The sequence below is a fragment of the Poecilia formosa genome, unplaced genomic scaffold (genome assembly GCF_000485575.1).
Source record: "Poecilia formosa unplaced genomic scaffold, Poecilia_formosa-5.1.2 Scaffold10, whole genome shotgun sequence".
NCBI lineage: Eukaryota > Metazoa > Chordata > Actinopteri > Cyprinodontiformes > Poeciliidae > Poecilia > Poecilia formosa.
Window position 1 is genome coordinate 2872446 of NW_006799949.1, and position 12777 is coordinate 2885222.

Below are 12777 nucleotides of genomic sequence, written 5' to 3' on the forward strand. Positions count from 1 at the left end.
TACAGGCTGCTCTAGAAATGAAAACCCAATTTTTGACCATTTTCTCATGTCACTTCTCAGCAAAACAGAAGGACAAACTCAAGATTTGCTCAAACAATCCTGCTATCAATCACGGATTGTTCATGAAGTAGTTTCCAGTAGTAACTCGACTCAGGATAACAGCTAACTGGTTTTCTGAAATCAAAAACCGAGGATATGCACACACTTGACCCAGAATCTACGCTGAATTTTCACTTATCTAACTTTGACTTATCTAAGCAGGGACTGTGAGCACATAACAGGAACTACAAATAGAATAATCCAACAAGGAGTGAAAGACAAAGAAACAGTACAAACTGAGAGAGTGATTGGTGGAACAATAAACAGGTGAGTTTGATTGGCTGGATGTGTTTTAGCTGTGACAACGCATGAATAGTTTTTCATCATGCTGTCATAATGTCATCTGACTACAATGCACATCGAATTTAATTAATCTGAGAATGCCATTTTGATAACCACACAGTATGTTAAAAATAATTTCATTCAGATTTCCTTTTATTCTTATTTACACCCTATTAAAACGTCTTGTTTTTTTCTGATTGGTTCTTTGAGCGTTTAGTCTGTAAACCTGTATGTTTTCATTACCTTTTGCTCTGCTACTCACACACTCGAATTTCCCCACTGAGGGACAATAAAGCATTTTCTATTCTATTGTCATTTTGTTCTATTATAGCTTTGTACTGACTACCAGCTATTTAGGTTGAAATATATTTCGTCATTTTAAGATTTAGAATTCACTCCAGCTCTCGCCAAGAGAATCGATCATGACTGAGCTTTGACCTTTAGAGCTCTCTCATTACAAACAAGTATTGTGTTTCCAGCATAAACTGCCAAGAAGGGAAAATAACAAGCACAACAACCATCTCTTCCTCCTCAGTCAGATCACCCAGCTGTTTGTCACCAACACAGGAAGATTTGCAGCAGCGCACGACACGGTCTGCTGCACGGCTCTTTTTTCAGTCACATTGACCGACTCTTCACTCAATCTGCGCAAGTCTTAAGAGAGATTTATGTGACAGTTTGCTTGCTTGTGATTTGTTGATGGTTGCATGCATATTTGGTTTGAAAGCTCACCTAACGCTGACATACTTACGCTTCTAAAGTCCACTTCTTGCTCTTGCACCTCAAAATACACACGACAGTGAGAAGGAGGTGTAGATGGTGAAAGCCACAGAGCAGCAGGGCTTGGGTGTAAAGCTTGAGAGGTCAAAGGCATTCCAACAGTAGGAAGCAAATAAATAAATAAAAGGTTCATGCAAATAAAGACAAAGGAACCACTGATTCTAATTTTGAGTGGCAGGCGGATCCACCCGGGGGGTCTGTCACCTTGCTGTTATGAGTCACTTGCGCAGTTGTTCCTGCACACCATGTTTCCAGTTATGGGAAGAAGCCTCTGTCCTCTGTAGGGGAGACATACTCACATCGACAGGAGCAAAACACTGACGGCTGCACCGTAGGAGCTTCTTCTACTTCCTTCCTGCAGCACGCTGCCAAATCTCACATCATGGCATAAAGAAAATTCCACTCCACATGTGGTGGCACAGAATAAAGTGGTAAAATATTGTACTTTTTAGAAAAGCATTAAAACCTGATGCATTGCGGATTTCTGACATGACAAGAACCACCAATCAAAATATCACATTCCCACTTATAACTTCAGTAATCGCCTAAAGCTGCAGAGGAAGAGTAGTAAGAATTGAACATGTAGGTTTAAATTCACATGTATGTGTGTGTGTGTGTGAGAGAGAGAGAGAGAGAGAGAGAGAGGAGAAAGAGAGGAGGTGAGGGAGGCTGATAGAAGAGAGAGTGTGTGTGCGTGTGTATGTGTGTGTGTACTTTATGTATGTGCATGATTTGCAGTCAGGCTTGAGGAGAGAGCAACAGACGAGGTGGAGAGTGGACTCAGATGACACCACACCACAGCCTCTAATCTCTGTTTACAGCAAGGAACCTCAGCAAAGCAACTCATTGCAGGTAAGGAGATTTATGTTTTCTGAAAAACACACATTCTGAGTCCTGGGATGAGTTACTGTAATGGATAGCCAAAATCTACAAAAATATATATATACTGTATATATTTCAACCTTTCAGTTTATATCCTTCGTTGATGTGTGGCTTATAGAATCACATTTTTATCATATTCCTGCTTTAATGATAAAATGAGTAAGTCAAAATTCTGGTTTGCTTTGATGCATTTAAATTGATTTATTGCACTATTTTAAAGTTAGAATTAATTTTCTTGTGTTTATACAAAGACAAACTGACATTTAATCTTTTTTATTCATAAAGTAATAGGTTAAGACATAATGTAGATTCAACAATAGCGTTGTAATATAATGCCTGCCAAGTCTGTCGATCAATAATATGAACAGTGGTATTATGTTAAAGTCAACCATTATGCAGTTTTGTGCGATTAAAACCTGGATTTTGTTTTTGTCTCTGTACCTTATTTTGATGGTGGTGACTATAATTGCATTATCGAACAAAATAACATTAATTTAAGGTGTATTTGTATTATTTTTTTTCCTTTGTAGTTGTCCTGCTTTAGAGTAAGATGAATTGGAAGAAAAAAAATTATAATGCTGTCAGAAAAGCCTCGCTTTCTGTTTGAGAGCAAGAAAACTAGAAATATCTAAAGAAAAAATATGTATGTGTTTCTATTATTTCTGTATAGAGAGGCAGATCTGTGCTGTGTCCTCAGCATGCTTAACGGACAAGAACTGCTTCTCATTCTTAAATTGAACCACAGTAAGAAAGGAAACTTCCTGTTTGGAGTAATGTCCTAAATCTATTTTGACCCTGTTAGAGCGACAGGTTACTTTTATATTTTATGATGGGTTCACTTCTTTCAAGGCAGTCATTTATAATTGAAACTGCTGACTTTGATTATTCATGACAGCATGTGAGAGAAAGAACGAAGACAAAATGTATGTAACGTTCAAGCTTAAATAAAAATCATTAAAAGGTCAGTTTGTTAGAAAAGTATTCACCATCGGGAGATCAGGTGTGGCAACTGCTTCATGTTTTTTTCTGAAAAGATGAACTTTCTTTAGTCATTCTTGGTTACTGATCAGATTTTCCTGGACTTGATTTAGGTAAAATGACTCTTAGGGGGAAAAGAAAATTATTGTCATTAAACATGCTGGCTTGCTATAACCGCAAAGTATATCTATATATGTATATATATTTTTTTTTTTCTTTCTTGTTCTTTCAAGTCAATATGCGTATCATCTTTAAAGTGTTTTACATGAGTAACTGAGATTTTAATCCTTTCGCTGCTGTTTTATGCAAAATATGAAACCTGTCCAGAGGGCATATTGGTAATTACAATTAAAACACATGAAAATGTTTTGCTAACTAAATACATTCCTTCTCTAAAATGTTGCAAGACATCATCCTATTTGCTTCACACAAACACATAATTGACCTCTTCCTTTCCCAATTTCATGCTTGTGCAATTTCAGCCTCTGCAGAGTGGATGCTGTCATATCAATCCTTAGCTTGTGCCAATGTGCTCTGCCAAACAATACCAGTTTATTGCTCTTGGTAATTGAATCTTTTTGATTAACTATGAACATAAAGCAGTCATAATACTGCTAAAATTATATGCAAACTGTATTTATTCTTTCCTACTTTTTGGTGATTTTATAGCGTGCCATAAAACTGTTAATTGTAATTTTATTTTCTGAAATATGACCAATCATGCAGGATGATCATGTTCTCATCCCATACCAAGAGCTTTAGTCAACAAGAACACACTGTTCCAACATTATAAAGCTAATGGAAAGAAAATAAACCTCAAACTCAGGAAAATGAAAGAAAACAATTCTTCCTACACTTTTCTGTTGCTTACTAGTAAAATATTTTTGAATTCCTGTTAAACTAGCCTTATAATCCCTGTCAAAACTAGAAAAAAGTAAATACTGTATATGCCACCAATCCAGAAAAGTGAAAATGTTTGTGTAAATATTTCCACAATCTTTGTATTAAAAAAACTCAAAAATCTGTAAAAAAAAAAAAAAATAGAAACAAATTATCTGTTCATATAAAGAATTGAACATCTTTTATATTCTCTCCAAAAGCATTTTCTTACATAGGTGACAATTTTTACAGTGATTCACATCCAAATATTATTTGTACTCAGTAATTAAAAGTTTATTTTTCAATCTTTATTTGTGCATTTTCAATTAGATTGTTTTCTTTCAAAGATTTCCAGATCATGCAGTAAAATTCATCCATCCATCTGTTGTCTATACTCGCTTTTCCATGCAGGGTCACAGTGGGACTGTGGGAAGACACTGGACTACCCGGAGAAAACCCATCCACATTAAGAACATGCAAACTCAAGCCTGGGATTTGAACCCAGGACCTTGTGCTACTGTGCAGACCCATGCAACAAAACAGATGCATCTCTTTCTTGAAAATAAACAAAGAAACAGAGTAAGAAAAAAAATGCTTATTTTAGGTTTTAATAAAATCTCAAATTTCAGTAACAAGAACTGAACCGGGATTGCCCTGCGCTGCAGCTGGTTGCTCTGTTACTTCGCAGAATGAAGGTCCTGAGTTCGAATCCAAGCATAAAGACTTTCTGAATGAATCTTACAAATTCTCCCCATCCTCGTAAAGCTTCTTTCCAGGAACTCCTTCTTCTTCCCACAGTTCAAAAACATGACTGTTCAGTTAATTGGTCTCTCTAAATTACCCTTAGGCATGATTGCGTAGATGGGTGGTTGATTGTCCTGTGATGGACTGGCGACCTGTTCATGGTGCACCCTTCCTCTTGCCTGATGACTGCTGGAGATACCAGCTCCTGTATAAACAACAGACTGATGGATAAATAAATTGAATTGGAGTGAACTCACTCCTATTTGTATGATGGGACTTGCGAAACACGTTGAAGAGCTCAGTGTGCCAGGAAAATCTGCTCTCTTAATGGTAACACTGGCAAAGAGTTCTGGACATCATTAACAAGGACACAAACAACTGAGTGGAAGTTGGATGTATGGAATAAGAATACAAAATTATATAAATCATTGTTTAGACTTAATAGCTTTATAAAGTAACTATAGTGAAAATGTTCGGTCCTTAACTGTCCAGCAAGCTTAGACAGTTTGTTCACTTTCAAACTGTAAAAGTAGATCCTGCTGAAATACTGGCAGCTCAGGTGTGACGTCTTTACCCTTCCCCGCCGTTGACTTCTGGAGTAAACAGATCACAGTATGAGTCCGTATTTAGAAATGAAGTCAGATGGTCCATTTATTAAATAACCTTATATGCCATTTGCACAGGTGAGACCGGCATTGTCATTAATACACTGATCTTCAAAGGCCGTCTGTGTGTAATGGAAACAAGCACAAAATCTCTCTAAGAGCTTTTTGTTTGCAATCCCATCAGAAGTTTTCACCAGTAAAATATTTCCATTAATGCTTTCAGTTCAAAGAGGAAGCAAACAGAGATGTTTGTTATTGCATATGTTTTAGATCCAAAAAAAAAATCCCATTAACTGACCAAAGTTAAAGTAAAGCACTTTTTTTTTTGCCTTTTCTTGTTCAGATAGTCAAACCAAATATTTACATATTTATACCCAGTCATGTTTTTGTTCTCAAAGACATTAAAAACGTTTCATGTTTTAGGTTTGTTTGAATTACAGGTATTTGTTCTATTTAGTAAAAGACAGAATATTGAGAGATATAACTTTTTATTATTTTTGCATATAATCAAAAGGTTACAAAAGTACTATCCCTCCAAACAATTTGGAAAATACCAGAATATGAACACAATATGCAAACCTTTTTGTGAAGAGGATGGCAGAAGCAGTTAAGTGGTTTTGTCTGAAAGGGCACTCAGTGAGGCAGAAGTCAGGACTCTTAAAGGAAGTGAAAAACTTAAAGAGATGTCCTGTCTGTCCAGAATTTGTCTGTCCAGAATTGGACAGAAAAAACAAACTGAGACAAAACTGAACACTAAATCAGATCAATTTACCTGAAAATGCAGAAAAAAATGGGTCTATTCATTATTACTTAAAGAATATATATTTTTAAAAACAGCATTTTTTTAGAAGATATCAGATTTGAGTCTCTTCTTGCAGCCCTTAAATGTTTACATCACATCCACTGACATCAACCAAACAATGACTCCCATCAACTTTGTGTGCAAATGAGCTTTGAATATGCTTGAGCTCACCGAATTGTATTCTCAAATTAGGAAGATTTCTGAACCATACTGTCATAAGGTGGGGTTGAAGTGGTGAGGAGATGACGCAGAGAACCCAGGTTATGGTGAAGATGAATTTAATGATGAATGTAGTTCACATAGTCCAAATCAGGCAGCACGGCAGGAACAACTAGCACGCAGCTAAGCACCGGTAGCAACTGACAATGAAGACTAAATCAACTGGAACTGACGTCGACACAGGACTTAACCAGTACAACTGGGAAGACGGACAGACAGACACAGACTGCAAACGTTTGACAATTGACAGGACCCGACCAGGAACACAGACAACAGGTGGGTATAAATACACACGGGGTAATTAAGGGAATGAGACACACCTGGGGAGCAATCAACGGGGAGGACAGGACAGAGACTCACAGGGAAACAGGAACACATTGAAAAACTCAAAAACACACAGAAAACCACGGATCATGACACATACGGCTTCCTAAACTAATTCAATCACTCACTGTCAGGAGTGAACCCCCTGATCAGAGTAGACAACAGTGGATGCTGATCAAATTTAAAGTTTGGAGAATAATATAATGAAAAGAGTAGAGAGATGTAAATCAGCCACTTTCTCAATGCAGTGTTGAAGCTTTCATCTTTCATTCTAATTGTGACTCTATTTTTGTCATTAACAGTCATTCCTCATTCTTAATCAAGCATGTTAAAAATACCTCTGATGAGAAGTGATGCAATTAGTTTTAATGAATCATTAGTTTCTTAATTCGTTCACAGTAGAGGAAGCGGTACAGCACGCTGAGCAGTTAAATAATATCTCAACTTTCCCTTTTTTTCATAATGAGTTTAATGCACAAGCTTAATGAGACCTTCACAGGTTACACACAGTTCACAGTTATAGTTGGGACAAGAAAGCGGTAGGATTTTAAATAAAACCAACAAATATAATTAAATCTGTGTCTCAGTTTGGGCGCGATCTGTTTATGACCGATTTCCCTTAGGTTTGTGGTTCTTAAAGCTTTTTGATGTCCTGCTGTAGCTTTAAGAATATTAAACAGCCACATTCGATAGGCTTTTTTCTATAATTTTTCTACTTAAAAACCAAAGATGCTACAGAATCTTTAAAGAAAATATGAAAAAAATGTGGTTAGCCTTGATTTTCAGCTGCACTGAGTTAATGAACCAGCCTTTCCACTTCATATTTTCAGATATGCAGGAATTTGCATTTCTAGAGATTTACATTTTTGCCCCCTTCTCTTTGCAAAACAGCTCAAGCTGAAACTTAAATTGCTATTTTTATATCTTGCCACTGATTTTCAACTCAGCCCACGCTTGTACTTTGACCTGGCCATTATGAATATCTTTTGACTGAAATAATTGAAACTAACTTCCTTGTACCTGGAGAAGAAAAGCTTGCCCACGGTACAATGTCGCCACCACCAGTGACAGGTTTGATGTTTGCATCCCACATGGTGCTTTGCATGTAGGCCTAAAAGTTGAATAAGATCATAATCTTCTATGAGCTCGCTTCGATCTCTACATGTGTCAAAATTTAGACTTCTTGAAATCTACTTAAGGTTATTACTAAATATGTATATTTCAGATTGGTAGTTGTAAAAAATATAGGAAACAATTTAAAACTATAGTTTTTTTTACTTAGCAGACAAGCATTTCTTGGTGTTGATCTGTCACATAAAGTCCCATTAAATAATACATTTGAAGTTTGCAGATGCATTGTGTAAAAATGTAGGAAAGTTTGCAAAGTAGCATTAAAGCATCGATGCAAGCGCAGTCTTGAAACAAGTTACCACTCTGTGACATTTGATTCCCGTTTTCCATCTGTGCACAAACACAATATCTCCCCATCTAAAGTATTACTCACATATCTGTCAAACTAATTTGAGACTTATGATTGTTCCTGTTTCCATATCGTCAGACTCGTTGTTTTATTACTTTACAATCTATTGTGAAGTAATGCAAATGTCACGCATATACTTTTACTGTTTTCCAGATCCTCCGTCCGATCACATCCTCACCATGTCAGATAACTGCTCTTTCGATCTAATGGCTGGGAATGAAGAGTGGCTTTGTCCTCCAGGACAGCAGTGTGTCAATATGACCTCTGGCATGAATGGCAGCCATATTGGTATGGATGATTCATGTTTGACAGAGGAAGGATATCTAGAAAAATATCTGGGGCCTCGTCGATCATCTGTGTTTCTGCCTGTTTGCCTCAGTTATTTGCTCATCTTCTTGGTTGGCGTTATGGGGAATGTGCTGACGTGCACTGTCATTGCACGCAACAAGGTCATGTGGACACCAACAAACTACTACTTGTTCAGCTTGGCGGTGTCAGACCTGTTGGTGCTAATGCTCGGCATGCCGCTGGAGCTGTATGAACTTTGGCAAAACTACCCATTCCTCCTGGGGAAGGGAGGCTGCTACTTCAAAACCTTCCTGTTCGAGATGGTCTGCTTGGCATCCATCCTCAACGTGACCGCGCTGAGCATCGAGCGATACATTGCTGTGGTGCACCCACTGAGAGCAAAGTATGTAGTGACACGTACTCATGCCAAGAGGGTCATCCTCACCGTGTGGAGCATGTCGGTGCTGTGCGCTGTGCCAAACACGAGTTTGCATGGGATCTTCACCCTCCATATTCACTCTGTCGGTCCTGCTGGCGACGTAAACCTGGAGATTCCTGACTCAGCGATCTGCACGGTGGTGAAGCCGCGTTGGATGTACAACCTCACCATCCAGGTGACCACCTTCGTGTTTTTCATTCTGCCCATGATCACGATCAGCGTTCTCTACATGCTCATCGGGCTGCAGCTGAAGCGTGAAAAGATGCGACAGGCAATGGAAGCCAAGTCTGGCTTTGGAAACAACAGCTTCTGCAACATCCGCACTCAGCAGCAGAAAGCCCGACGCCGACAGGTCACAAAGATGTTGTGTGAGTTCACTTTCTGGCTAATAGTGACTTTTTTCTTCTTCTTCTTTTTTTTTTTTTTTACTTTCTGAAACATCGTCATCTTTACTCAATACTGGGTCATTTTCAGTTTTTCTTGCTTTTGTTACACTTTAAGATGCCACGTGAAATTGATTTCTTCTTTCAGAAATATACTGCTCAAAAAAATAAAGGGAACATTTCACTTTAATTTTGTGTGTGGCTCCAAATCCAGGCCTCCATTGGTTAATAAATTTGATTTCCATTGATGATTTTTGTGTGATTTTGTTGTCAGCACATTCAACTTTGTACAGAACAATGTATTCAATGAGAATATTTCATTCATTCAGATGTAGGATGTCTTATTTGAGTGTTCCCTTTATTTTTTTGAGCAGTGTATAATGAAAGAAGGCGCATACACAGCCTTTAAAACATTTTGTCTAGCCTTTCAGCCATAAGCAGAGATTATTTACTTTTATCGGGGGAGAAAGTAACACCATCTAATGTGTGTGCGAGTCGTAAAATATGATTTCACAGCTTTAATTAAAACAGAGAAAATATAATTACAGTGTTAACAATGTAAGCTGTTTTTAGCTTCTGACAGTTGAGCTCAAAATGATTCCAACCCCTGGAAGATTTAGTTTTACATCTGCTAGAGTAATTAATCATTAGCCTGGCAGATTTAATTAAACATGCTGGTAACTGATAATTATACCAACATGTTTCTCCTGACTGGAAGTAATATTAATGTTTTAAATGACCCAGACTTGAAGCTACTCCAGAATTTGTGTAGGAAGCTAAAATTAGGGTGATGGTAATGAGGCCTTCCAAGCTCACAGACTTGGAGTTCATCACCAAAGACAAATTGTCTAAATACCTGCAGAAACTACTGAAGGGTTTTGATTGTTGAAATGCAGGCAGAAATTGTTTCACTAAACATCGAGTTGGGTAAATAATTTTCAGCATGCCATGTTTTCCATAAAATGTAAATAAAACAGATGAATTCCACTTTCCTTTTATTAATACTTCTCATGCATTTTAATTTTATTGTCAGTCTTATTTTACACCTAAATGTGCAAACACATAAAAAAAATCAACATACACAAAGAAGAAAAACACTGTAAGTTGCTCAAGAGAAGTGAAGTAATACAATGTACAGTAAATTACATACAACTTGTCCTATCCTGTTATATACAATATAATAATATTGAATATTATTCAACCTTATTATATTCCTTAAATCTGTTGAGTTTTAGATTTCTTTTAAACAGATGTAGTTTGGTACAGGCATTGACTTCCTCACCCTAAGCTACTTCTTGAGTCTGAAGGTTTTTTTTGGTAGCAAATTTTGTTTTGATTTATTTATTTTGTGAGTTTTCAGTCAAACTCACAAAATAACTGAGTTATTTTGTGATCTTAATATTCTGATCTTAATATCAGAATATTAAGATCTCCAAATCTTAATATTTTGAATTTTAAAACTAGTGGATTCATATGGTCTCTGAAAACGGCATTATGGAGAAATCTCATTCCTCTTTTTAAGTTGAAAATTATATCTAAATTACATTTATATGCATAACCTCAGACCTGAGCTCCATAGCAAATGTATGTGACTATATGTAAGTGTGAAGTATACAATGTACAATAAATTATGATGTAAAATATATTTTTATTTCCCCATTATAGAAATGCTTCTGGCCATCTTGGACTGTGAACTAACAATATCATGTTTCCAGTAACATTCATGATCAAGTGTTTGTGCTCAGTGACTCTTTCTAGAAGAATATTATCAATTGCGATCTTTAATTTGATTTTGGTTTCATGTTTTCCAATTTCTTTTTATCTGTTAAACAAAGTCAGCATGCAGAAAGACTTTAGAAGTGCATCAGTAAAGGTACAGCGTGAGGATAGCAGCTGGTCTGTTGTTACTCAGCTTTTGGTTTTTAAAGCTTTCCAGTCCTGATGTGATTTAATCCTTCTGCTGAGCTCTTGTATGAGAGCTTCTCTAAAACCACAGGAGGGCTTGAGGAGGAGCTCAGAGGGCCTTCATGAGAGGGATAAAGTGCACATTGATGCACTTTCTGTTTTTAGACGTCTTTTACTCTGATGTGAAGGATTAAAACAAGTCCAGAAAAATCATAAAATGTTGCATCATGGAAGCAAAGCCCTCAGAGGGGAGCTTTATATTGGAGGCAAAATTTGCTGGCAGCATTAATCATTAACTTACTTTCAAGATCGTTGCCACACACGTCTAATACTCTTTCTCTTCCCTTTCTTTCAGTTGTCTTAGTGGTGGTTTTTGGGATCTGCTGGGCCCCTTTTCATACGGATCGCCTCATGTGGAGCTTCATCAGTGACTGGACTGATAGCCATCATAAAATCTTTGAGTACGTGCACATCATCTCCGGCGTGTTTTTCTACCTCAGCTCAGCGGTCAACCCGATCCTTTACAACCTCATGTCCACCCGCTTCAGGGAAATGTTCAAAGAGGTCATGTGCCATCGGTCGCATCATATCAATCCGAGAAAACACTCTCTGAGTGTGACCCGGGTGACGCTGCGCAGCACCCTGAGTGATGCACCACTCAGCAACGGAGCCGCTGTTGCTGAGGCTGACATGGTGGCAGATGGGGAGGGAAAACAGAAAGATGAGACCAGTTTTTCATGTTGAAGAAAAACCTGTGGGGCCATGTGAAAAGGGAAGAGGAAAAGCTTGTTGTTTAGAAAAACAAGCTTGTTCTTAGTCAATGCCTCCTTTATCCACCATCAGCAGCAATGTTTACAGGAATATGACAGGAAAATGTTGTCTGTGGAGATGAATTATGTGAAAACAGCACAACTTTCTGCTAAATGATGGAAAACAAATTTCCTAAAATGGGCTAAATGTAAAGAGTTGATCAGTAACTCGTCTATCACCTATACGACCGCTAAGCTCATCTGAATACATCAAGACATGAAGAACCATGAATGTATTTTAGAAAGTCTGTTTCAGGTTCCCCAGTTTGAAGCCTGTCTCAGATAAGTTTCACAGCACTTTAAAAGAATAGCTCATCTTATTTTAAATTTGGTTCTTTAAACAATTTGAAAGAACTCAAAGGATTGTTCAGGACTTCTGAAGTGCAGATAGAATATGAACTGCACATCAGAAAACCTGAACTATCCCTTTAATGCTGTTGAAAGTGTAACGAATGTTTAAATGGGACACTTACTGAAAATGATGTATTTGTACAGCTTTTTTAAATGGGGTGGAACAATGATTAGAAAGGACTCATTTGAAACTGTGACACTGTATTTTCTCTGCATCTCTGTATATGCCGGTGTAATAATTCTCATTATTATTAAAATACCAACAACCATGACAGATTAGTAGTATTAGTAGTATCAGTAGTGTTAGTGCGAAATAGTGAAACATTATGGATGTTATTGTGGAGGATTAATCATCAAACTTGTGCCTGTATCTAATCAGTTGTTGATATATGAAGGTGTTGTTCTGTTAATTATTTCTGTTAATGTTTTAATCTTTATTTTTGTATCTTTACTTTAACAAATTAAAATGTGATCATTTTAACCATTATTGTGGGTTTCTTCTATTGGAATAACCTATATATATATATA

General features: G+C 37.1%; 1 protein-coding gene across 1 annotated transcript; it reads left to right on the top strand.

Moving 5' to 3' along the window:
- The first annotated feature begins 1722 nt into the window (after positions 1-1722).
- Positions 1723-12714, top strand: nmur1a (neuromedin U receptor 1a). The gene is made up of 3 exons (XM_007541750.2): positions 1723-2013; positions 8228-9169; positions 11445-12714. Exons 2-3 carry the CDS (start codon positions 8254-8256, stop codon positions 11831-11833), a joined length of 1305 nt encoding a protein of 434 aa, XP_007541812.2. The 5' UTR covers positions 1723-2013; positions 8228-8253; the 3' UTR covers positions 11834-12714.
- Positions 12715-12777: the final 63 nt, after the last annotated feature.